The 27107-nt window shown below is 36.0% G+C and overlaps 5 protein-coding genes across 11 annotated transcripts; 2 read left to right on the plus strand and 3 right to left on the minus strand.

The window, feature by feature from the left end:
• The first annotated feature begins 1454 nt into the window (after positions 1–1454).
• On the plus strand, positions 1455–3004 carry LOC103344605 (F-box/kelch-repeat protein At3g06240). The gene has a single exon (XM_008248215.3). It carries the CDS (start codon positions 1717–1719, stop codon positions 2938–2940), a length of 1224 nt encoding a protein of 407 aa, XP_008246437.2. The 5' UTR covers positions 1455–1716; the 3' UTR covers positions 2941–3004.
• A 488-nt stretch (positions 3005–3492) lies between these two features.
• LOC103344604 (Hypoxia-responsive family protein) lies at positions 3493–5654 on the minus strand. Its single transcript, XM_008248214.3, has 3 exons — positions 5485–5654; positions 4940–5030; positions 3493–3903 (listed from the first exon to the last, which is right to left on the minus strand). Exons 1-3 carry the CDS (start codon positions 5552–5554, stop codon positions 3768–3770), a joined length of 297 nt encoding a protein of 98 aa, XP_008246436.2. The 5' UTR covers positions 5555–5654; the 3' UTR covers positions 3493–3767.
• Positions 5655–7302: 1648 nt separating this feature from the next.
• On the plus strand, positions 7303–12266 carry SR30 (SERINE-ARGININE PROTEIN 30). Of its 6 annotated transcripts, none has more exons than XR_515099.3 (16): positions 7303–7443; positions 7566–7662; positions 7949–8014; positions 8190–8264; positions 8383–8491; positions 8578–8624; positions 8772–8829; positions 8970–9019; positions 9094–9150; positions 9260–9408; positions 9490–9567; positions 11015–11116; positions 11223–11473; positions 11570–11603; positions 11729–11802; positions 11964–12266. XR_515099.3 is itself a non-coding variant. In XM_008248211.3 (14 exons), exons 2-14 carry the CDS (start codon positions 7576–7578, stop codon positions 11965–11967), a joined length of 888 nt encoding a protein of 295 aa, XP_008246433.2. In that variant the 5' UTR covers positions 7303–7443; positions 7566–7575; the 3' UTR covers positions 11968–12266. The 6 variants fall into 6 exon arrangements, 2 of the variants coding, with proteins under 2 accessions (XP_008246433.2, XP_088900251.1); XR_515100.3 differs by having other exon boundaries at positions 11035–11116; XR_016123291.1 differs by lacking the exon at positions 11223–11473 and having other exon boundaries at positions 11964–11983.
• Positions 12267–13056: 790 nt separating this feature from the next.
• On the minus strand, positions 13057–18658 carry LOC103344602 (RING/U-box superfamily protein). Of its 2 annotated transcripts, XM_016796457.2 has the most exons (7): positions 18171–18658; positions 17408–17577; positions 16110–16168; positions 14640–14665; positions 14147–14537; positions 13526–13788; positions 13231–13436 (listed from the first exon to the last, which is right to left on the minus strand). In XM_016796457.2, exons 1-7 carry the CDS (start codon positions 18349–18351, stop codon positions 13432–13434), a joined length of 1095 nt encoding a protein of 364 aa, XP_016651943.1. In that variant the 5' UTR covers positions 18352–18658; the 3' UTR covers positions 13231–13431. The 2 variants fall into 2 exon arrangements, with proteins under 2 accessions (XP_008246432.1, XP_016651943.1); XM_008248210.2 differs by having other exon boundaries at positions 13057–13788.
• Positions 18659–23172: 4514 nt separating this feature from the next.
• On the minus strand, positions 23173–26814 carry RPT5A (regulatory particle triple-A ATPase 5A). Its single transcript, XM_008248208.3, has 10 exons — positions 26543–26814; positions 26087–26203; positions 25602–25709; positions 25230–25421; positions 24957–25148; positions 24308–24426; positions 24083–24170; positions 23800–23919; positions 23574–23714; positions 23173–23483 (listed from the first exon to the last, which is right to left on the minus strand). Exons 1-10 carry the CDS (start codon positions 26657–26659, stop codon positions 23406–23408), a joined length of 1272 nt encoding a protein of 423 aa, XP_008246430.2. The 5' UTR covers positions 26660–26814; the 3' UTR covers positions 23173–23405.
• Between the last annotated feature and the right edge of the window lie 293 nt (positions 26815–27107).

Below are 27107 nucleotides of genomic sequence, written 5' to 3' on the forward strand. Positions count from 1 at the left end.
AAAAAAAGTTTCGGAAAAAACTCTCTTAAAGCAAAACAAAATCTCAAACAATTAATGAAACAAACTAGGAAATAATCCTTCTTTGACTTGGAAACACGTCAGCCAACTTGCACGCACGTTTTGGGGTCTTTCCACTTCCTAGACAATTCTGGAAAAATATGAGAAGTGTAGCTTGATCTCTAAGCTTTCCAAGCATATATCACATACCACTAGTAAAAATTACAAAGTCTTCAAATCTTCAATCTTCCACAGCAGTGCAGTTCTGATGGGATTTCAACTTAGGCTGTCTTGACTTGTAAGTCTGGAGCATTTGGCTTGGTAGAAAATTATGAAACTTTGACATAATGATATTCAATGTCTTAGCTTTCTTCTCCAATTGGCCTTGTGTTAAAATTCGTTCGAAAAGTCAATTTTCAGTCGAAATCCTTTCAAAAGTGCAGAATATATGAAAATAAGGAAAGTAAGGTAATAATGTTCTTTTTAATTAACTTTCTCTACAAAAACCAAATATAAGAGGTATAAAAATATAGGAAAAATGCACTTATCAACAGGGATAGTGTTGTTTTGTAATTCCGGCCAATCACGGTATGCTATTTGTGATAATTTTTCCACTTGGCATAGTCGAGGATAACAAAATAGTATTATCCCTGTTGCACACAAGTATTCCAAATCTGAAGATTATGAACTTTACAACCTTGACGATGTTACAGCGGAAGATGATGAGGAAGATCGGCAAGAGCAGAATCCATAGCCTATGGCCATTCTAATTCTCATGTGATGTGAAGTTACATTTTTATATCTTTCAATATTTTGTGTTGTCATTACTAGTTTTGTAGCTATTATTCAGGGGGAAAGCAACTAAAGATGATGGTGATGATTTATCTGAGGTCATTGAGGAACCAAAGCTGAAAACAGCAAAGCTCTCATTGAGGGAAAAGCCACCCAATTAAATCCCGTGGATAGCTGAGGTCTTGGATTTCAAGTCCATTTCGACGTGGTTTCGGAAGACTGTGTTCTCTTTTAGAAATCTCTCAAGCATCCAACTACCTATATATTCTCTTTAGCAAATACAGACCGAAGGGAGTACTCATCATGAATTAACCGAGCTTGTTGCATCTCTCTTGATTGAGCTGGTCATAAACCAAAACATCATTTCCTTTCACCTTTGTCTTGATTGGGAAACAAATGTTCATAAATATCAACACACACACACACACACACACACACACACACACACACACACACACACACACGCACGCACCATAAAAAAAGCTTAAATTGATGGATGATGAATATTAGCCACAGAGTTTATGGACAGGTTCTTGTTAACGTAATCCAAATATACTATTAAAAGCATTAATTGAAAACGTTTCTTCCCTTCCCTTCTTCCCTTACCAAGTTGCAATTACAGAATGATTAATTTCTATGTTATCTTTTCACCTACATCTTTCCCCTTCCCTTACCAGCATGCCAATTGCCCCAGCCCTCTTCGGTACGATTTCTACGTCATCTTTTTACTATAGCTTTCCCTTCATTGTTTCATGTATATATTTGCTCTTATGGCCAGGCATTTTTGCTCTTATGTCTTCTGATTAATTTGGATGCCGGGTTCATGTTAATCCCGTTGTCGTCTTTCCTTAAACAAAAACGAAAGAAAAAAAAAATATTTTACTTGACATTGTTTTCCACCTACATTGTCAGCTCATCGGAGCAGAAATGACATACTTTTACAAAATGACAGAAGAAATGGAGGTGCAAATCCTAGCAAGGCTGCCTCCCAAATCCCTAATGCGATTCAAATGTGTGTGTAAATCATGGCATGCTCTCCTCAATAACCCCCATTTTGTAGCGAAGCACCTTCACTTGTACAACAACCAACCTTCCTCCACTTGCGTCCTCTTCAAGCGTTCTGTCCTCAGCAGGACAGAGCACAACAAGGAGGAGCTTGTATTCACATTCCTTATTCTTCGCAACGACAACGAAATCAATGCTGATCATAACCTTATCAATTGTAAAGTTGAGGACCTCCATTTCCCACGTTCTATGGGTTTAAAAAGTAGGGGCCAATTCATTGAGCTCCCTGGTTTGGAGCTTGGTGAATCTGTCCACATTGTAGGTCATTGTGATGGGTTGTTTTGTTTGTCTCTTTACACTGGAGAACTTGTTTTCTATAATCCAGCTATCAAGGAGTTTAGGGTTCTTCCCCAATCATGCCTTGAAGATGCCTGCTCATGCACTTTGGGGTTTGGCTATGATCCCAAACGTAAAGATTACGTACTTCTCAGCATTGTGTCTTATGGGGAGGAAATATTTGATGACGAACGTCTTGTCATCCATCCTCCCCAAGCAGAAATATACACATTGAGCACTAATTCTTGGAGGGAGATTGAGACTCATTACTTGGAAACAGAAACGACCTACTTTTGGGGCAATGAGACTTTCTCGGCCTATTTCAATGGAGTGTTTTATTGGTTGGGGTATGAGGAGAAAAAGGAGTTTGTGTCTTTCTATGACAGGCTTGAGGAGGAAAAGAAGCAAGTGATCATTTTGTTTGACACATTTGATGAAGTTTTTCACAATATGCCACTTCCGGATTGTTTCTATGAGTTTCCATCTCATGAAATGTCCCTTACGGTGTGGAACGAATCCATTGCTCTTTTCGGGTTTTATCGTTGTGAATTTGAACCCTTTGAGGTTTGGGTGATGGATGAGTTTGATGGGTGGACAAAACACTTATCTGTTGTGCCCAAAGTGGATCAGGAGGTAGATATACCATTGGCACTTTGGAGGAGGAACGAGGTTCTTTTGGTTGACAGAGATGGACGCATATTCAGCTACAACTTCGATACCGAAAATCTGAAGTATCTCCCTGTTCATGGTGCGTCCAGAGGAGATTTTCAGGCTGTTGTTTGTGTTAATAGTATAGTTTCAGTCAAATGAGATAACAAGTTCGAGACCAAAGATTATAGTTTCAGCATTTCTCACTTTGTAACTTATCAGTAAGCTTGTTGAAAGATGTCAATAGGAATCAATTTTTTTGAAGTACTTACTGTTTATGGAAAGAGTAAGCCAGATGGTCGTGACACTTGTGATATCATTGATCTATACTGTCTTTCCTTTTGATAAGATGACTGAAAATGGCATAAGTTGGACTTGAATTATAATCCACAATCCACATGAATTTCTGTCATCAATATTATATTCTCAACAATGATAATGATGGCGATCATGATATAAATCTTCATGGTCCTGTTGTGGAGGACCTCAAATTTCAACTTTCTACGGGCCTACTACAAATCAGGGACCAATTTATTGAGCTCCATACTCGAGATATTGATTCAAAATCTTTCTTTTGATAATGCGATTGAAACTGCATAAGTAAGCTTCTGCATTTGACAGAAGAAGATGCTTTTGCTTATCTTGCTCAAAATGGATTTTTTGATTGCATTATACTTTCACATTTGGTTAAACCTATTTTAACCGAATGCGCCATTACCAGAACGAAACTGAAAAACTGATTTAATTTACACCAAATACATGTTTATTTTGCAGGCAAAAATGACAGCTTACTTGTAAACCAATAGCAGGGAATTCCCAAGATCTGATTATCATCATCAAAGTTATAAAATACTAAACTATCCAATACAAACAAATACAGTGATGGTTGAAGAAAGGCGGTTCAGAAAAAAGTATCTTTATTATCCTCCTTCAAATATATTATATTCCTAGCAAAACTTCCACCATGCCATGTTAGATGGGAAGTTTACTTAATCCTTGTGTGAGAAGTTCTCAATGTTGATGTACTTCGCATATTTGTCAGCCTTTGCTCCAGACTTGTGCTCGTAGTATTCAACCACTGCCGCACCGGCTAATGCAGCCAGCGTCAGACCCTGTGCATGCAACCTGAAACAACATTGAGGGGCATGAAGTCAGAAGGGAAGCACAAGAAGTTGTAAACAAACCAAACAAGAAAAACTAGAAAATGAACGAAACAGATTTCCCAGGGGTGAGGGGGTGTACGGTTTGAAAGTTAAAAAGGCCATTAGGATGAATGGAAACAGGAAAATTGGAGAAGAAAGACTATTTGAAAGCATTCCCAGTCAACAGATGGAAGCAAGTTACAACAAGAATAACTCACAATGCTCTCAATTTTTCCCTCCATACTCCCTAGATCACAAGTGTCCTTAAGCATTTTTATTTAAGAGTTTGGAAACTAAGAATTTTTTTCCCCCTAGATAGACCATGACATATTATTGGAGTAACAGTATGCCTGAAGTAATCCCAGAGACACGGTTCGGATTAGGCTAAAGGATCTAAGAGCCTATGTTCACAATAAAATTTCCATATGCAGGACACTGAGCCAACCTAGAGTAACAAATAGCAACACTGCTTCCGGCCAATGCAGAGGGGCTCCTCTGCAATATGCTAAATCCCCAAATTGAAGGGCCATCACAACAAAATCCATTTTTGAATGGCAATCCTGACTAAGGCACAGCTCTCATGCCAGGGAAACAACCTATGCATAGGACTTATATGACAAATAACACTGGCAGGGCAAAGGAATACCAGAAAGGGAATAGTTTGAGGCATGACCAATGACAAACTAACCTCTAGTTCAGAGAGAAATTGCCTTATGCCAAACATAATGTCATGCGCATTCAAGCATTCATGTTACCAGTTACTAATTACAAATAGTATAATTGAATCAGCAGATGAAATATATACAAAAGCTCCCATTGAGCAATATTCTTTCAATATCTAATGAGTAAGGTACAACAATATTCTTCTAAAGCTAAACAAAATTTAATGAAAAGACATACCTACCTATTTCCCTTAAAAGTTATAACTCGGTAAATGCATACATTACAAAATGCAATTAGCAAAGCTGCAAATCAAAATCTGTCAAGAGAAATTAAGAATTTATGAAAACCAAAACTACCTGGCGTGAATTATCCTGACACTGGTCTTCATGTTCGGCTGAGACCAGTTGTATGCTATTGAACCCGCTAATCCACTGAGCCATAGACACCCTTTTCCAGTTATGCAAATAAAAAATCATTGTCAAAACAGATCCACGCACACAATTATGCAGTAATTTGGCTAATATCCCTTTTTCCAGTATCAAAAAATAAAATATACCAAGTACAAAAGCTAAGAGTAGTAATTGAAGAAATAAAGCTAAAAGGAAAATAAAAATAAAAATAAACCTAATTTCGGCTTAAAACCAAAGGACAAACTTTTTTCCCCAATATTGTAAAAATGAATGTCCAGATCAAGCAAGCAACAACATTCATCCAACAGAAATCCAAGATCATTAAACTAGAAACCAAATGAACGAATTCAAATCACAAAGATGTATTGCATGCATAAATTAAACCCATTTTTACAACGAGAACAGCAAAGAAAGATCTAAACCAGGCCAAAGCAAACAACTTTTCTAATCCAAGTGGAAAAATCAAAGCAGAGAAAAGTAGGGAAATTTACCGACAGCTCGAAGCTTATGCTCGACAAGCCATTCCCTGATGGAATCGACGGTGCTCTTAGGTTCCGACATTATTGAGAGAGATGGTGTTTTCAGATAATAAAAATTGAAAAGAAAAGGGCTTAAGGTTTGTGGCTTTGGTTGGGGCTTCGTGACTTCAATTATAGAGAGGCAGAAGGAAAACCGAAGTTGTAAACCGCGAATACGGTGGGCACAGTGCGAGGTGGCACGATTAAAACGTGTACCATATTTTTGTATATTTTCTATCCTGGGACAACTCGTGGTTATATCGTCATATCGTATCATCTTCTCATGTTCTCGTGGTATATTTTCTATCCTTTTTCTTTTTCTTTTTTGGTGGTCAAATTATTTGTTCTTGTTGGCTAGACCCTTGCCAGCACACTCTTTAGTTGTGCTTTTTCAGTGTTTATTTTTAAAAAGACTTGGTTTTAAAAGAACTGAATGGTATGGGTTCAAAGACGACGGCGGCTGTTGAGAAAGGTATCATTAACCTTGTTATTGAAGTGGATGATGTTGTTGTTCTCAAACTTGTTTGACAAATCATTTCATTGCATGTGCCATCCTCTTGCTGCTTTAGTGCCTAATTATTGTGATCTCACGAGATCAATTGAAAATTGTCACCTTGTTTACATTTACAGGGAAAATAATTGTATTACGTATTATTTGGCAAATTAGAGTTATAACTTGGACCTTGGAATTTGCTTCTTTGATGAGGCTCCTACTTGGGTTATCTCTCTGTTGGTAGATGATTTGCGTAGTCTTTCTAGGCTCGACTTATACGCGATGTTTAGTTATTGTTTTATAAGTTTCCCCCCTATTTCACCAACAACAAAAAAAACGGTGGTTTGTGTTTTCTTCTATTTTCTCAAGTCTGTAAAATAATCTTTGAGGTTTGTTAAAGTTAGGGCATTTAAGGGTAAAGACATGCACGTATGGGCTTAGTTAATTTGTCTCAAGTGGATGTTCTTCCTACTTTATATATGTATTTGAATTTCTCTTTCTGTAATTTAAATTAAATTAAAGTAGAATATCGCTTATTAAATATAAATAAAAAAGGTGAAGACATATATTTGTCTAATTAATCTGAATATTGATTATAATATGGGTCTATTATTACCTTTTGCACATGTGAAAGGAGACGAGTAAGATGAAAATAAAAATTATGTATTCTCAAATTTTATGAAGGTATCATGTCCTTGTGTTTAAAAGGTATCATGTATTTTTTATTAATTTATTACTATTATTGTCAAATTTTATAGGTTATAGTGACCACATGCAATTTTTTATTTTTTATTTTTTAAAACTGTTTACTTATTATATTGTTAAATTTGATAGGTTATAGTGATCATAGGCAATTTTTTACTTTTATTTTAAAATTAAAAAAAATAAAATGAGTAGTTATGTTCTATAAAAATAGAACTTATTATCTGATTTTATTTTTATTTTTAATTTTTAATAAGAAAATTATAAATTAACTATATTATTCTCATTTAATTTTTAATATTTATATTATTCAAATATATTTTATGATATTTTAAATATTTTACTATTCTCTATCTTTTGTTATATAATATATGGATAGATAGATAAACAAATGAACAAGAAAACTTTAAATTTGTATTTACAAACTATCAGATCCGTACGTGTCACGTGACAGTGATGGTGAAAGAACATACATGCATCTCGTGCACGCATGAAAATCTACAGGTCAAATTCCTAAATTCTCCAATTATCTTCAAACTTCCCATTTTACCCGGCACGTTGATGTAGCGCCACGTAATAAATGGCAGAAACTACTGGAAGCATTGGACCGCAACCCGCCCATAGTCGAGCCCTGTCCTCACTAACCCTTCCAGAAGCTACCAACTCTATCGGAAAGAAAATAACTCACTGACCCGTTATCTCCTCTCTCTCTCCTGCAATCTGTGTGAAGTTTTAAGGTAAGGCCTATATTTGTCTAAGAAATTCATGAATAAGAAGACAAATTCGTTGTATTTTAATTGTGAAGTTTGGTTTTTTTTTTAAAAAATTTGTGGTATGGTAATTTCGGCTGTGTTTTCAGGGGGAAAAAGATGAGTAGCCGATCGAGTCGCACTATCTACGTCGGCAATCTGCCTGGGGATATTCGGATGAGAGAAATTGAAGATTTGTTCATGAAGGTCTCTTTTTTTCTTTTTTTTTTCTTTTCTTATATATTTTATTTTATTTTTTAAAGTTTTTCTTTCACAAAAATTTATTGAAATATACTTTCTTTCTGCGAGTGTTTTTCTTATTGATTAATTTGATATAGTTATGTGTAAATATTAACTTTTCCTCTGTAACCAATCTGTTTCCAAGTAAGATGGACAATTTGCTTCCCCTTATTGTTGACTGCCAATTAATTGGTTTAAGCTGCTTGCATTATGTTATTTGCTAACTGCCTTTGATCTTTCTATATAATTGCAGTACGGGCCCATCGTCGACATTGATCTCAAAGTCCCGCCGAGACCACCGGGTTATGCTTTTATTGAGGTAATTTTTGAATTTTTTTATGTGCAGGAGATTAGGATTTTGTTCACATAATCTCTGCATTTGAAGTTTCATCTTGCTAACCGTTGCAATTCAATGTTGGTGAATTGGTTACTTATGTTTTGCTTTCGTTGGTTGAAACTTTTGTAATACTTTCGATTTCGATGCTTAATTGCAGTTTGAAGATGCTCGAGATGCTGATGATGCAATTTATGGCCGGGACGGGTACAACTTTGATGGGTATCGTTTACGGGTTAGTCATACTTGTATATTGACTTCTCCTATTGCGTATTATTTATGCTAGTATCCCTACTTAATGCTTATTATTGTAGTCTCTCTTAAATATGTTTGTTTTTCATCTTGCTTTGTAGGTTGAACTAGCGCATGGTGGACGAGGACACTCATCGTCAATGGATCGATACAGCAGTTACAGTCATAGTAGCAGTAGCCGTGGAGCTTCCCGGCGCTCTGACTATCGTGGTATGTATCAACTTCAACACTATTTTTGTAGCAGTTTTTTTGGGGTTCAATTTAGTTAATTTATAATATGTCACTTCATTGTGCAGTACTGGTAACTGGATTGCCTCCTTCTGCTTCATGGCAGGATCTGAAGGTAAGAAATATACTTTTATTCTGTATCTGTGAGCTCTTCCAATACACTTGTTTTATGGCATTGCATTAACGTATTTAAAGGCTAGAGCTACTTAAAATGTTTTAGCAAATGAATGTTAACTACTAATTATATGTATTCAATTATCAGGACCACATGCGTCGAGCTGGAGATGTCTGTTTCTCCCAAGTGTTCCGTGATCGGGGTGGTGAGTTGATTAAGTTGTATTCTCCTTTTGCCTTCCATAGTCATCAGCTTGGACCTTGGAATTTTCCTTTTGTGTACTTTTATCATGTTGAAGTTGTGTGTTTATTGATTTTAATAGTTTTTATTACAATTTTCTTGTAGGCATGACGGGAATTGTAGACTACACAAACTATGACGATATGAGATATGCTGTAAGTTAAAATACTGACAAGATGATACAAATGTGGTGTTCTTTTGAAACAGTCTGATTTGATTTGCTCTACAGATCCGGAAACTTGATGACTCTGAATTCAAAAATGCTTTTTCTCGGGCTTACATACGGGTATTTTCTTCAGTTTGACTTGTAATTGTATATACTATGATGTACACACTGTGCTGAGTCCGAGTTACCACTTTTGTATTCATTTTGGATTTTATTCTGCTATGTACAGGTGAAGGAATATGATTCTAGACGTAGCTATTCCAGAAGCCCTAGTTATGACATGAGACGGAGCTACTCTAGAAGCCCCAGTCGTAGTCCATATATGTCGAGAAGTCAAAGCCGCAGTCGCAGCTATAGCTATGGTGGCCCAATCAGAAGGTGCATAATGGTTTTTTGGCAACATTAGTTAGCAATTTTGTTTTTCCCAGTGCAATTTTGACAAAGATTCTCTTGTTGCAGCATATCACCGGAGGCAAAATATTTGCACCGCTCTCCATCAGCATCTTATCCAAGGTCTGTCTCACGTTCCCGTGCAAGGTATGGACATGCTACGTTAAAGTTCTGAACTTTTATTTCATGGGTATAGATGTACAAATTCCGTGTATTTTCATGAGGATTTCAGGTTTAGCACACAAACAATTCCTCATGATATTTCTTTTTGTTTAAAAATTTAGCTTCTCATTGTTAAATTGTTGTTTGAATGTCTTCTTCCTCTTACTTACCTTTCTTCTAGTAATTGAATTTCCTAGTGGATTTTCTGATGATTAAGTTATTATTTCTCCTACATTTACTTTCCTTTTTTCTGGTAGTTGGCTTTTATGCCTATTGACATCCATAACCCTAAGATTTGCTCATCATTGAACTCTGGCTTATATCTTCATATAGGCTTGCACTTCTAATAATTGATACAAATAGGCTCTGGCTACTCATTCAAACTTTGCATCTGCATCACTGCCAAGTGGTTGGCTTTTGCTTTATTGCTTCTCTACTCTTATCTGGCTTGAGTGCTTTGTTCTTCTTTCCTGGTTCTTTTTTTTTTTTCTTTTTTTTTTGGTTTCATCTATGTGATTATGGATGGAAATTATATAGGTAATTCTTCTTTCTGTGTTTACTAGTGAGAAGAAATCTAGAGTTGTTTTGCATTTTATACATGTTCTGAAATCTTGAAATTACATTATCCAGTATGTCATAACATGGTTTCCCTCATGATGTGTCCTTTCCAAATCTTGGAAGTTACTGGCTAAACAAGCCTTCTCAAAAAATAAATTGAACAAGCATTCATGCTCTTGAGAAGTTAATTGAGACTTTTCCTTTGGGATCTTCGTGTTCCGTATTTTGATTTTGTTAGTAGATTCTAGCGTGGGCGTGCACCTCGTCGAATTTGTTAGTCAAATCCTTTCCCTATCTGGAAAATTTTGAATATTTAGGTTTTTAGCTATTCAATGTATGTTTTAGCATTGCACAGGCCCTTTTAATTTTATGAGGTTACAACTTTCAAGCTGAGCAGATTGTCAGATGACCTTCGGTATACTATACCATTCAGTTGGCTTGGAACAGTTCACTAACACCATCCTATTACCCTTACCCGTATGTTTGTTACAGATCAAATTTTCAATCCTTTAGATTTTGTTCTGTAGGGATCTGAGTGTTTTGTATCTGTTTCACTTTTAAAACTTTCTGAGTATGTTTTTTTCATTAAAGAGAATGTGAGTTTGTTGTGTCTCGTCTCTTCTCTTTAAAACAATCTGAGTATGTTTTTGGAAAAAGATTTTGAGAATTGTGTATTATCTATTTCAAATTCTTATGTGTCATATTTCCAGTTTTTTCCAACATGGGGATTTGTACTATGACGTCTTTTTGAAACTCTCTTCTAACCACTTCTCAAACTTGGTATACAAAACCATTTTCCCAAATTTTTCAATGGTGTAAGGGGAAAATAAGAAGGGTTATCAGGTTAGCCGGTTATCCTAATCTGTTTATGAAGGTTGCCTTCTTTCTTGCTAGATCTGGATTTTGCGGAGATCTGGGGACTGGATGTTAGGAACTTGATGGGATGTGGTGCTCATGCCTGCAACTCTTAGTTGAGGTAACGCCACTTTATTGATGAGCACCTCTGAAAACATAGTCTCAATGGAAGTAATTCTAATGAGTTTGAATTCTAAAGTTGGATTTATGTTGGACACGTGCTATAGCTACCAAAAACCACAAATCAGCGGTGCGGACACATAAGGCTCAAAACTACTACATTCACTAACTTGCGATAAGGATGAGTGGATTTTCTCCTTTCATCTAGGATTAGATGTTCGATGCTGGTATTTTAATTTCTTACTACATTGGTGGTTTTATATTTCTAAGATCTGCCGGAAAGATCATGGGATGCTGGGTGTAGAGCATCTGGGCTAAAGGTTTATAATTTTTACTGTTTTCTTCCCGTCTAATTATGGTAAGTCTGCCCTTGAAAGTGGTGTCAGGGCCTTTGGGTCCAAAGTAGAGAATAATGCCGTTGAATATTGATTTGGGTTATTGGAAATTATTGCAGATCTCGGACAAGATCTAGGTCTCCAGTTTCTTCTGTAAGTTTTGTTTCCACTCTTTCATCTTTTCTTGAATTTAAAAGACCAATGGAAAAACAAAGTGAACCTCATATATAATGCATTCCATTATTATGCTCATGATAGTCTTCTACAACTGAATGCAGGCTCGTCCCAGGACTCTGAGCAGATCCAAGTCAAGATCCAGAAGCTTATCCTGGTCACTTTCACCTTCTGCAAGGTACTTTCCTTTTGTTTCTAATGATTGTTATCAATTCTTTTCCTTTCTCAGGATCACCATCATAGAATAGATGTTACATATCTGTCTCTGCATTTTTTTATCTAATAGCAGCCAATTTAAGTAATAGCATTTTAGGTACTAACTATGGTTGTAATTTGCAGGTGAGATCTAAACGAAGCCACGCCTTTGACCCCAGAGATAGTGCTATTAAGTACACAACTTTCTAGTGCTTTTTCTTTGGGGACACGATAGGGAAAATCAGTAACTTGATCTAGTGTTCTAGACATTTTGATTAGGACCTTCATTGGATGGTCTAGTATTGCATCTATGAAGTGGTTAGTTTGAAGATAATATGATGTATTAAATTAAACCATTTTACTTTTTCGCTTTTGAAGTGAGATAAGTGCAGCGCTTGCGGTTGATGTTATGTCTTGTATTAAATTAAACCATATTACTTTTGTGTCTCTGTTCTGATCCTGCGTTTGTCTCCATTCAAAACTTAACAGCAGTGAGTTAAGAAATAAGAAGTTCGCTAGCCTGTATTGAGTTCATGAACGAAGTTATTAGATCAATTTGAAAAGTATGACAGGTTTATACATATGAAAAACGTAGTTGGGAAGAAAGATTCCCACATAGGTAGCTTAATCTAATTAGTATACGTCAGTGAGTATGTAACCATCAAGCTACATGAAGGTAGTTGTGCACCAGAGTCCAATCAGACCCTGAAAACATTTTGAGGAATTCAGGATATCAGTTTGTTCTTGCGTTGAGATGGATTGGATGTTCCATTTTGAAGTCATGTTGCTTCAAAAGACTTGGTTTATTTTTTATGAACCCATTGGGTTGATGAAGGCATTAACATGTATATTTTGGTTTTCTATAAATGAAAACTAGAAAACAACAAATCAAATTTCCTTGGTAAAACGTGTCTTTTTTTTTCTGGAAACATTCCACATGGTATTCGTATGGGAGTTGACTCAAGAGTATGTTAAAAGTACAAACTTTTGAAAACTCATTTATGTACACCAGGTGTGGTGTGGATTTATAAGTTTAAATGAAGACAAGCAATAGGTATCAGAAAAATTGGGAAATATTTGAGTTCTCGTATACCAATAATTGTTCAAAAGGAAACCAAGCCATAAGCATTTGGTTTTGAGGAATATGTTTTTGGACATAAATAAATGACCCACTATTTACTTTATCCTGAAGAGTTGCTTTTTTGTGGGTCATCACACAAGTGCTCAAATTTCTAGCTTTGCCACATCCAAAACGAGATCTTATTTCATATCCTCAAGGCGAAGAAACTAGAGGAAGCTTAAGTCCATCACACCACCATGTGGCTGCAAATGATCATTTTCAGAGCCACGCCACAGTATTTTTTGGAGTCTGTCAGGTCATGACTAGACACCAAGCATTATAATATTATCGTTTTTCAAGCATACATAACTTTTGATTTCAGTTATAGTAGTGGTAGTTTGCTTCACCAAAACAAGGATAACGAGAAAGGCCTATGACCGATTTTGTGAAGGTGTCCTCTCGGACCCATGCCTTTGCCGGAAGCTGCTCCCTCTCATTGCTGAGTCTGACCCACTGCCACCCTGGTGAACAGCAGCCCAACCTTGGTCTCGGTCAACCTGATTCATTGAGAATGAAGGCATGTGATCTCTTTCCCATGCATGAAAACGATTAGGTAAAGGATTTTCAGCTTCTTGATAACTACGACCTGACGAGGCAGAGGGGAAAAAATAGAAACCACCATTTTGATCCGATGATGAAGCCACTGGCCCTACTTGAGCCACGCCTCTTTGACTGCTGGATCTTCGGGCTCCTTGAATTATGGGTGTACGCATGGTTGGTGAATTACTGGGTTGTTGTTGTTGATAGTATGCCTGGAGAGCTTGGACTCTGTCACGGGCCCGGGCATTGCTGCCTGGATAAGGAGGAATCATTGAGGACGTGACAGAGCTGCCAGCTCTAGCACTAGAACTGCACGAAGAATTCCCCATGTTAACATCTCAAGGATTAATGTAATTAATTAAAAAAATCGCATTAAATACTTAATGCGTCAATAAACATGATACCTATATATATGTCTAATGCAAATTCTCATCCAAACAATTCTAATAATAGATTTTGAAACCAAGGATTGATATGGTATATATCAGCCCACATCCAACCAATCCACTCTCATCTCCCATAGCCCATTTTCTCTTTGTAATCTTCACACGCATCGCGTGTGTGATACCTCTAAAACATTCTAATAAGCAATTAATATTGCTTCCTTTACAGTAAATGAGGGATGAAAACAGTCTGAAAAGCAACTTCAAATTTTGGCAAGGCATACCTGTGACCAACAAGGAATGGGTGCATAAAAGATCCTGATCTTGGTAAATCTGAACTCGGCCTAGCAGATCTTTGAGTAACAGATGGAATTGAACCCTGGTCAGCGCCACCAATATGATTGTTGGTTGTAGAAAATGGAGGCGGGGAATGGTGCTCCCAACTGTGATAATGAAGATCCATGGCAGGAAAAGCATAGGAGTTTGGTATTTCACTAGGTACTGATGTGCCACTCCAATGATGGTTAAAGTTGGAAGCTTCTGACACACTTCCACTGGAGTTTGAGGATGAGGGGTGAATTGGCCCAAAGTAAGCAATATATGGGCAAGGATGACCAGCAGATGATACAGCTGTATGCTCAGCAAAGATGGCATGTTGTCCAAGTAAATCGTGATCTGCAGTGCAACATTACTCCTATAAATGTCACACATTATAGGCTAACCTCTGCCAAACTACAATAGAATATCACAAGTTAAATGAAAAGCAAAAGGTCTTACATGAAGTTGGCGAGAACTCCCCTTCCCTGTTAATTGAAAAAAAAAAAAAAGGTTTTAACACATAGGAGGAGAAAATATTGCCCATAAATAGCAACAAAAAATTAAAAAAAAAACAAAAGTCTGCTTGCAACATCAAAGAGTTCATTAGAGGCAATTATATTTAAACTCTAAAATTGTTTTGAAAGTCTTTACCATCTTTTCTGAAAAAAGTTAACCTTGAAATTCAAAAATAGAAACTCATATCCTCTGCTCCCCACCACACCCTCACCCTATGGCTGGTCTTCTTTTAAAGTTGCTGGTTATTTTCTGAAAACTTTTAAAGACTAAACATGTTATAATATATTCATATGTTCAAGTCATTTATTTTATACGATTTGTTTAAATATTTGGTAAAAGTTTGTCAATTAGTTAAAAGTTTAAGTTAATTTTATTTAATCAATACACAAACATTAAAATGAACAAAACTATTTCTAATACCAATGCTTATGTCAGAGTCGATAAGACTTTCTAGAAAGAACAAATCCCAAATTCTCTTTTTGCTGAAACTTTAAAGCATTTGGGAAGAATGGAAGAAAAAGAGAAATATAGACTAACCATAAGTAATTGCGACTGTAGGAGAAGAAATAAGATACTATAACAAATATGAGAAAAACAGCACGGATAAAAAAGAAAATAAAAGACCATCTTTCCATATTGGCACAATAGCCAGATGATGCTGCTCAGTGCTTTCTTGTTACTTCCCAGGAAAACGTAACTGCACCCAAAAGTGTGCAATCAATAAGGGTTCCCAGGAACCAAAGATCCATTGGCACTGATACTTTCCGTCAAAACACTCTGATTCTACATGTTTTGCTCAACCCAACCAATGTGCAAAATTAACAGCAAACTCTTAAGTAAACTTATTGAGAGATGAAATAGAGTGGTAAAAGAAGATGGCAGAATAAAATCCAGTTAGCCACATGCAACTGCTTTCCAACTCTTTATGGTTACTTTGGGTTCCTTTGTGAAGATATCCTCTCCTTGCACAAACCAGGAGGAATAATTTATTGCAAAGATCCATATGAATGTTTTTTTATTCAAACTTATAAAAGAAGACGTGAGGGTCAAAACACTTAGGCCAAGAAAAGAAAAGACAACTAAGGTTCCTTCATAAAAGACACCGTTTGCATAGGTCCGTTTGAAAACTAACCCTTTTTCTGAAAGTTTAGATTTTTAACCCGCTTTGAACTTGAAAGGATTAGTTGTGGTCAATATGTGAGTCAAGATGTGGGTCGGGAATCCCCATCTAAACCTATATCTCAACTCGATTTCCATTCGTCAAGCTCTTGACATAGTTCAAAATAGATCAGTTTTCTAAAGATCCTATGTAAACTAGTTGTATTTTGAACCCAATAAACTAAAACACTAATTACAGAAGAACTAGAACCAAAATAAGTTTAAGCATGAAGTGTTGCAAATGAGATCACTTACTCAAATGATGAAGGAAGTCGTGCTAAGCTACCAAATGGACACCAGTGGACACCAAAGGACTGCAAAACGCATTTGTATACCAAACAAAAATATCAAAATGGCGAACAACGTTCTGTTAAATAGTAGTCTATAAAGCACATCAGTCAATCTAAGTCTTTATCTATACACACACAAGATATAGAAGTTCAGCATCAAAACATGTCACTTCTTTTTTTTTATCCATTCAACAGAGAATAACATGCAGAAGGATATTCGGTTGTCCTCCTTAAGATTATGTGGGAAGCTACTTGTGAAAGGAATAAACGACAGCAATATGCAAATGCTTCATATGGCACCACTACTTCAATATGGAGGACTCTAGTTAGGCTCTTCTTAGAAATATTCGTCAATCTAATCTTCAATAACATTCCGCTCTTCAATTTAATGTAACGGGAAGAAATTAAAAAGACAACTAAAAATATGAGGCTTTGGTTCTCTTCGATTCCTCTTTGTTCCTTGTCAGATTTGAAGGCAAAGGAAGGCTTTCATAACTGATATAGATAAAACTTCGCACATTTGAAAATGAAACTTCAATTAGATCTTCTATTGATAGCACTGTACAATAAAGTATTACCTCAATCAGTTCAGGCTCTTCTCAATAACTGTAAGCCTTACTGTGTTCTGCCTATTTAACAAATTTGAGAGTTTGCTCCTAAATAGCCTCATTAACTTCACATCACATTTGACAAAAAACATTGATACCAGGTCAAGATAAATATTTTTATCCTCAGGCACAAAGTAACTTACCTATAAGCTGAGGTGACTGTTCACCACTAGCAAGGGAGAAAATTGAGATTCTGACTCTGTTAAGAGTAGCAATAAGGCTCTCAAGCAAGTCATCTAGATCTACTTGTGTAAAGCTTTAAAATAGGGATTTTTTTGTAATAAATTACATATCGATATCAGGCAAATCTAGAAGCATGACCTTTGGCTTGAAAGGGAATACACTCATCCACCACCTTTAATAAGGAATGAGTTATCCTAGCCTTTGAAGCAGTAATTCTTTTTTGTGTACTATTGACTCTATTTTGTTAGTTAACTAAACTGTTTACAATCTTAATATTTGTCACAAGTAGGTTGAAACCACAGAGACGTTTCTAAGCATGAACGAAGGGTTGTAACTATAGTGTCAGCATATAAAAATCATAAAAAGAAAATATTTGCATTTTGATTGCAAAAATCGAAAATTGATCATAAATAAAAAAAATAAACTTAAAACTTAAAAATGGAAGTTAAAATTCAGTGAGATTGTTATTTACCATTTCAGAGTACCCAAGATCATAAAGATCTTCATCATGGGTCCAGTCATCCATGCCAAATTCTTGAATTGAACGGTATCCATTAGCATAAAGCCATTGACCTTTCTCAATCTTCCGACAATTAGGGCATTGCATTGCCCCCTTTATATTGAAGGCTGAACCAATGCAATCTGAAAGGATCATAAAAAATAATCAAGGACTCACTTTGTATGGCTCATAGAGATTCTAAATCTCCCACTAAAGTCACTTCCAGTGCCCTCCACTAGTTTGAAGAGATAAAACGATTAATTCTTTTTGACTGACCAATGTTTATATCCCAATTCAAGCATGCCAATATCTATATTTTTTATATATCAAATTTTGCAAATTTCAGTACAAAATATGGTTCAATCTATTGAATCGAACATCTACAACAAATCAAAATGTAGAAATCAAACTACATGATTCTGCAAGAAAGATCTAATCATCATATCTTTCAAAGAAACAAATTAATGATGGACATAAATACTTATGTAATTACAGAACAGGGGCAAGTAATGACAACCCAATAAAACCAAAGCTTTAATTGAACTAAGCAAAGGCATAATTCAGTTTCAATTTCTCAACTTTCTTCTATTTCTCAACCAATAAAAAAGCCCACTACCAGAAAAACCAAAATCCAACAGAATTTCCAAATCAGAAACCAAAATTGAACCCGGATCTCTTTAGTTGCAACCCGGAAAAATAAAAATTCCAACCCAAATAAGATTCAATTTTGACTCACCTAGATGAAATTGATGCCCACATTGCAGCTTGGCCCAAGATCTATCCCCATTATCGGCGACGACTTCAAGGCAAATCGAGCAGGAGACAGAGCCTCCGTACGACTTGCCTCCACAACCACCGCCACCACCAACACCATCGCTGTCTTCAACGACGACCTCTTCATCGCTTCCGAGCCCCATAGAAACCCCCAAATCGGGCCCTCAAAACCCTAAATTCCGTTTCGCCGGCGTCTAGCGGTTTCTCTCTCTCTTCCTCAACCGCGCAAAAAAAAGACGAGACGAAGTAAATCTGGCGGGAACACAGCGTCTGGTTTGGTAATTACGACGAAACGAGACGACGTCGTTAGGATCGAAGCAGAGACTAGGAGACGGTCAGTCGTCAGAGATGGTTGTTCCTGGATGTGGAGGAAAAAAAAAATTTTGATGGACAATCAATCGATAAATCTCTTCTTTTCTGTCGCTCGACCTCTCTATCTCTGAGTCGTGTGTTTCGGGCCGTTGGATGGTGGACTTTGGTTAAGGTGGGCGCAATAACCGCTGTCCAAAATGAGCCGGATCAACGGCTGTGATTGAGTTTCGAGATTTCCCTGCAGTTTGATTTTTGTTGACGACGTTGTTGTTTGTCTCAAACGCTTTCCCATTTTTTCTTTTATTTTTTTATTTTTTTATTTTTTTTGGTGTTAGATAAGATTTTGTTTCTATTTTCTCGGGTTAGAGAAAGTTTTGGTAATGGGACCCAAAAAGGGGAAATTTTCGGTATTGTGACCCAGGTTGTCGGGTCGGGTTCATTTTTAAATGTTTATATATTTTCTTGAGCTTTAAGTTAGGAAGATGCCATTGCTATACAAGTACAAGTCACTTTTTTCCTTCCTACTTTTTTCCAACTCAATCACAATTAATGCATTGCCTAAAATGTAAGTTCCAAAATAAAGCAAAGCTTCCTTGTGAGTCTGCACTCTATTTGATCAATGTGTATTTTTGGTATAATACTGTTGATTGAAAATGATTGGCATGTATGCAAATTTACTCATATGGTAAGAGAATTAAGGATGACATGGTAATCATCGCACACTTTGCAATGAGCTTCTGGCCCATGTTGATATATACCTTAAATATGCATTGGACTTATTTACATTTCCGATTTCGGTATTGGAATCAATTCTAGTTCATGATTTCTCATGCGTTTATTAATACGTAATTTTAGTATTGGAATCCATTATAATTTTTGCATGTGTTTACTAACACGTAATAAATTAAAAATTTATGAGTTTCATATTAAAATTCATAATCCAATGCCTACAAAATCAGAAAGAAAATTAATTGTGGGTGTATTTAATCTCCTACCCATTCATTTTCTCTTATGTTTCTAATTATTTTTTTCAGTTGTTAAAGCATTTCTTTCGGTCATGTGTTGGATTTTTCCAACTAATAATTTTTTTATTAAAATAAAAACGAAAAACCAACCCCACAGATTTAGGTGATGGTCTTCATGATTGTAAATGAATTGATAAAAAGTAGAATTCTCAATGAAATTTTCAAAATAAATAAAGAAAAAACAATGCCAACTCTGAAATTTTGACCGTATTAGTACCTAATCTCCTGGTATCTTGTTGTCGTTGTGTGTTTACTTGCATGCATCGACAAATCCTGCAATTGCCAAGTGGGTTTGGTCATATCACGCGTTGTTCAATTGCTTTTAACAAAAACGCTCAAAAACAACACGCGTTTGGTTTTCTCCTGCTATGTGCTATACATATGTCAAAAGGAAAAGGCAATCATAAAAACTGAAAAGCACTATAACAAGAACCCAAAAGACAGTAATTATCTTTCTGTTGCCTCTGCATTATCTCCGTCAACTTTCAAAAATATGTCCTAAGCTTGAAGAGTTAATGGGGTCACGCTGAATTGCATCCTATGTGTCCCACTTGTGGAGTATAACCCTTTTAGGGCAAATTATGAGAAACATCGTTTACGTGCGTGTGAGTGATTAGTTCATTATTCATAAACCGAGTACGAACCTTCATTTTCTATTTATTCCCACTGGCTTTTCTCCTTCAGATTTTGTAAAACTATACAAAAGGAGTGGGTTAAAAATGGCGGTGTTCACTGTTCAAGATCCAAACATAATTGGATGGTAGCCTTCTTTTATCTTTATATATTTGATGATATCATGGACGGTCCTGAAAACCGATTCCCTTACTAGATGGTCAAGGTTTATAATGATCATGTGCGTTCTATTGCGTGCCTTTATTCTTATCCCACTCAGCTTTCATTGACTAAGTAATGGAAACATCTCAGTCCGCATGCCACGAATATTCGGTGCCATTTGTTTATATTCTTAGTCTACTTTTCTAAACAGTTTCATTAGTTTTTTTTTTTCCATCGGAGAAAAACTTATCTATCACGTTGTACTGTTCACTTTTTCCTATCTCTCTCATCCCTTGATAAGTAACATAATACAAGAAATTAAAAGAATTTGAGAAAAAAAAAACAGGGTGAGTTTCATTGATTGGTTGGACTTACCCTCAAATTTTTTTAAATTTTTCATACTATAAAAGTAAGAATTTGTGAACAAACATATATATATTTCTTCTATGAGGAGGTCCTTGCAATGGCTAATTATTTATTTATACTTCTTCTATAATATAATATATAATGATTTAAATTGTCTAAATTTTATATTTCGGTAGGGGGCCCTAAAACCCGAAAACAACATACTAAACTCGAATGAGGCGTATAGTCTAGTTAAATTTAGTAATTCATTTTCCAAACACTAACACAAATAAGTACAACCAAATAAATAAATAAAAACATAAATCAATGGAACTAAAATTGGTGTCAATTAATTAGCAAACAAATAACCAATGAATAAATATCAGAAACTTGAGAAATAAAGGTGAGTTAATACCTTAGATTGCATGCATATTGGGGAATAAATTGGTAACATTGATTTAATGATGTTCTAATATATTAACGTTGTATTTGAGTTTGACCACCGACAAATAATAATGGAGCAGGAAAAAAAAGTGCAAGTTGTATTATTTTAATGTTCTAATGTTTTAAAAAAATAATTAAAAAAAATATACTATGTGCGGCTATGAGGTAGTAGGCTAATATTTAATTGTACTGCATTTAAAAAAAAATACATTTAAGCCTAAAGTGAAACTCAACACCAAACTAAAGCCTAGTACAATCTCTTGATAGTTATGCTCTTGTAAACATGGAAGGATAGTAAAAAAATACATATATTTGCATTATAATAACGTTTGAATCGTCCGTGTAAGAGAGAATATATTTATTGCACTCTCCCAAAATTAATAATATAGATATATTTATCATTCCAAAATCCATATAGCCTATAAGTATAACAATTGTTCTGTGAGCATTATTTTTGTTTGGTAGAAATCAAATAAAAAAAACGTTAGCAAGGACTTCTAATCAACTTTTGTTTTTGGTGAATTCTATCAATTATATATTTGTAGTACCAGCAACAAGTAGTAAAAGAAAGGCATATATTTTCACCCAAAAAAAAGAAAAAAAGAAAGGCATATTGGGAAAAAAATTATTATCACCCTGCACCGTCATGATTTTTGAGCCAAGGTGGGGTCCGTCATATGCCGTATCAGCAAGCCCAAGTCACGTCATATATTGTAACATGGTGCAAGCAACGGCTATGATCAGTCCAGAAGAGTACTGCATGTGGGGCCTACAAAGAACGTCATCTGATCCAGTACCACATTGAATTCGTGCAGGAACTTTTCCCTGACACCGAGGGGAGAATCTTGGGCCCGCTCGCTCGAAGACTCTTGGTCAAACCAAGTTTACAGTAAAAGGACAGCAACCGCAATTCTATTGAAAACAAGAACCCATTTTAGTAATTCTGTCGCAGCTCAACTTCTGCACCATTACGCTTCCGTTACGGTATTTAATCTATTCATACTCACAGCATCTGAGCTCCGAAACAGTCTCTGTTGCTCTGATAAATTGAACCAAGTCACGCAAACAAAAACCAAGTAAACATGCTTGTGTATCCGGACTAACTGCCTCAATGCTTCTTTTTCGTTACAATTTTTGGTCTCATCGAGCAAAACTTCCTTATTTTCGTTTCATTGTCCTATTCTTTCTATCTCTTGAAAGCCAATAAACGAGAATAAAAGACTTCAAGCAAACTTTAGAGTAGGTTTTGATGGAAAAACGTTTCACCTGTACTGTACAAATTTACTGGGAATAATGTTCTTAAGGAGATCTTATTGCTTAGATTAACAACCATTTATTTATTGATTGTCAGGTAATCTCTTGGCTTTGGATTTGTGTTGTTGATGCCAAGTTATTTTAGATAAATGATGATGCTTAGACTCATGTTATGGGTCAGGTGATGAGCTTCTTTCTTTGGGTTGTTGACATTGTTGATACCTTCAGGCTTCAGGTGAGTGAAGCTAGATAATTACTCATTAATCATTTTGATAATCAAGCATGTTTTTCTTCTATATAGTTACTTAAAACAAAATGGTTCATTCTGTTATACTCTATATTTTGTCATGAATAGGAGCAACCAGCTATGGACAAAAAGCAGTTTGTGACATTCATGAAGAGGTACATAAAGTTGTTGACACCAAGAGCTTTTGAGGAAGCATATATATTGAGGGGGCCACCAAATTCTTGATCTCTAAACTCAGCAACCTCCAATTGTATGTATGTTCTTTTCTCCACCTGCTTGCTAATTCAACCAATTTGGTTAATTTGTCTACTTACTTTTAATCTAAGATTTAATTGATTGCGTGAGTTTGTGGGTTTGGTTTGTTGTGTCAGTTTTGCGGGGGAGAGCATGGATGATGATGGGAGCATAGTTTTTGCATACTACATGGAAGGTGCCACCGACCCAACATTTATCTACCTGGCTTATGGTTTGAAGGAAATAGTGTGTTAATAATGCCTTTGGATGGTAGTGATACATGTACAAATTTTTATTATAGTCTCTTAGTTTTGAATGCTATTATAAGGTTCACCATAACTTGTATTTTTTTTATAAAAAAAATCGAGAAAAAGGTTGGTTTAACTTTCAAGTGTCACTGCAAAAAATGCTAAAGTGCAGTGGTCTATCCATTACTGGTTATAAAAACAAACACAAATTACTACAAGTCAATAGATCAAATTACACGAGGGTATGGTTCTGGTGCATAAACTTAAAAGTTGGAACTTGTTCTAGGCTTGATGACCCTTTGAGAACCCACCCACTATGCGTAATAGTTGAGGCTCGCCTTCTTTTTCGCCTGAACTTGAATGATACCTTCATTAAAATCTTCGTGGTTGACCTGTAGTAGAACCAAAACAACACTGATGATTAGTACACTTCGTACTGCAGGTTCAAGAATACCACACAAATAAAGATGAAAGCAACTAACCTCAGTTGCATCCCGACGCAGAGCCAGCATGCCTGCCTCCACGCACACTGCTTTTAGTTGTGCACCGTTGAAATCATCAGTAGACCGAGCTAATTCTTCAAAATTCACATCTGGGTGGACATTCATCTTCCTCGAGTGAATCTACAAAATTAACAAAAAGGTTTTAATAAGAATGCTTCCAACCAGAAAAGTAATCACGAAACATCAGGCATTGTAAAAGACAAACCTGCAGAATTCTAGCTCTTGCATCTTCCGTGGGATGTGGAAACTCAATTTTACGATCCAACCGACCAGAACGCATAAGAGCAGGGTCCAGGATGTCAGCACGATTTGTTGCTGCTATCACCTGCAATTAAGTCAATGAAATTGGTAATGTTACCAAAATAAAGCAGACGTTCTCTAAGTAGTAGATGCCCAGAAAGTGAAAAGGCTGAAACATCTACTAAGAGTTCCCAAGTGAATCATAGTTGAAGGAAAAGTGAATACACTACAAACAAGGATAAACAAACCTTGATCCGGTCATCGCTACTAAAGCCATCAAGCTGATTAAGCAGTTCAAGCATTGTACGTTGCACCTCCCTATCTCCACTCACTTCACTGTAACCAACAATGAGAGAATAAATTTCAATCAGGAAAGAATGCAGTGATCAAATTGGCCAACAACATCCAAGTACATATTTCTTATCTATATGAAAATAATTCATAGAAATGGCTGCTGAGGAAATATAGTATACCTATCAAATCGCTTTGTGCCAATTGCATCAATTTCATCTATGAAAATGATGCAGGGGGATTTCTCTTTTGCAAGCTGAAAGGCATCACGAACAAGTTTTGCTCCATCCCCAATGAACATCTACACGAACCCCAAGTATGATTACTTCATTAAGCACCAAGTTAGAAAATCTAGAGTTCACTAACATCGTCAAAAATGATTGCTAATATACAATAGTTGAGCATATTTAAACATAGAGAGCTAGGTCAGACAGAGATCATTTACTCTCCCATAAAGGATACAAGGATCATTTCCTCCTAATTGGAAACAGGTAAGACAAAGGAAAATCTATGAAACAACTGATTTATATCTCAGAAAACCTAGAGTTCACAAACAAATAATTCAATTCTTCAGGATGTAGGAACCTCTAATGCAAAATAATTTTAAGAAATAGACCATTCCTTCTCTAATCTGAGCAAAAGGATCAGTATTAATAACAAACAAAGGCTAAGCCAAAATGAAGATAATCAAACTATGAAAAGAGTGCATTAGAGGCATTCTCAAAATCGTTTCAAAATCAGCCACCCATGCTAAACATGTACATGCATATAACCTTGAATTCAATGAAAAGAAAACGATACTAGTAATAATTATATCAAATTTTTCTATACCTGAACCAGTTGTGGGCCTGCCAGTTTCAGAAAAGTAGCATTGGTTTGTGCAGCACAAGCCCGAGCCATTAATGTTTTACCAGTTCCAGGAGGTCCATACAATAGCACTCCCTTTGGTGGACGAATCCCTAATTTCTGAAACCGCTCTTTGTGGGTCATGGGTAAAACAATCGCCTCAACCAGTTCTTGAATCTGTTACAGTAAAAAAAAATTAGAGCACAACATCAAAATGTTTGGTACTCGACAGAGCATGCCTAAAATGTGGAAACTTGCCTGCTTCTCTAGCCCTCCAATGTCATTGTAGTCTTCAGTCGGTTTTTCGTCGACCTCCATAGCCTTTACTCGAGAATCGTACTCGGATGGCAAAGTATCCAAGATCAGGTAACTATCCTTGTTCACACCAACAAGATCACCAGGCTTCAACTTATCAGGATCAACAAGCCCAACAACAGGCAGGAAGATTGTCTGCAGTAAAGCAAAAACCCATATTCGGCTAGTGAACAATGCATCTAATATGATAATCAACACATATCATAAAATCAAAATGCTGTTAAAGAAAAGAAATAAATGATACAAGTAAACACACTCATTGGCTTTGTTAGTGAGATAAAAGAATATATATAAAACATTACTCAGCTGGCTTACCTGGCGAGTAGATGTTTTCAAAACAACACACTTCCCCTTTCTTTGTGAGTCAAGATCAATATTTGCACCATCCTCCTCAGCCTCGTCTTCTGGGTTCATTTCCAGAATCTAGAAAAGAAAATAAAAAATCCAATAAGAGCCTAAGACTTAACAAAAAAATTGATACGAAGTTCACTTGCCATCAAAAGCTTAACATCAACTCAACTGCTTAAAGTTCTCCATATAGTATTTCGATAATTTTAGAAAGACCAACGAAACAGTAGCTAGATTGACCACAATAAGTCTGGTTTCAGGAACACTAAAGATTTAATTCACATCTTCATACACTCATTATACAACTACAATTAATGCTGTGTTGAGATGACAAACAGAAGGAGCCAAGTTCTCCAATTCAGCGCACTTAGCTTAAACACTATTCTCCAAAATTTTGTTTATGTATAGACTTTCCACGAAAATAATTGAGATTAAGAGAAAGAAATTCTTACCTCAACAATGTTGCCTACCAAGTAAGGCAACTGCTTATTGAGCTTAATCTTTTCCTGATTCTCCTTTATCTTCTCCTTGTATGAATCCAACTCCAAATTTGTTCTTTGCATTTCTTCCTTCAATCCCACAAAACAATATCAGAAAAACGCACAACCATTTACATATTGAAATCCAAAACCCCCAATTCAGACAAAGTCACATACTAAAAAGCATCAAATAACGTATAGAAATATATTAAAAATGCATCATTTCCCAAACAAATAAAACCATAAGAAAATTACACAGAAACCCTAAAATCAAAGTCAATTCTTTCATATTAATTCTGAAAATAATCGATGATTCTGGGAATTAAACAAGTCATAGGACAGCGATTAAAAAAAACCCTAAGTCGCTCAAAATACTAGTTCCCTAGAGACAAGTGGAAGCACAATCAGCGAGAGAGAGAAAGAAGGGACCTTGAGAATTCGGATCTCGTTGTCAAGAAGGCGAGTGGCTCTGATAATGTCCTCGGTGGTCATGGCGGCCAGCTGCTCGTCCTCGAAGCTCGTATCTTCTACCATACCGGTAGCCATCTGACTCCGATTAATTCCTTTTCTTTATCGAAACCGAGAGAGTTTTCAGCTACAGATTTCAGAGAGATGGAGCGAGTAGAATGCTTATGCTTCTACTTGTTCTTAAAGAAAAGGTTTTTGTTCTTTTTTCTCTTTGGCACCCAAAAAAAAAAAAAAAGAGAGAGAGAGGTTTTTGTTTGTGTACTGTTGGGCCCAAACTTCGGCCTTTTTTTTTGGGTCCAGTTGTAATACAAATTCCTAAATTTGAATAAGGCATCGGTGAATTTTGCTTTATACATACAGGCACTAATGTTATAGTGCCAGTTTGGCATTTGCCTAAAGCCCACAGAAATTAATAAACAGCGACCACATGAGGAAAAGTTGAAAACGCCTACTGTAGTCTCGGTTCGCCTTCCGTAATTTAGATTAATTTAAAGTAAAATATCACTTGTATAAAAAAACAAAATAA

Source organism: Prunus mume, linkage group LG1, assembly GCF_029339155.1.
Source record: "Prunus mume cultivar Tortuosa linkage group LG1, ASM2933915v1, whole genome shotgun sequence".
NCBI classification, from domain to species: Eukaryota; Viridiplantae; Streptophyta; class Magnoliopsida; order Rosales; family Rosaceae; genus Prunus; species Prunus mume.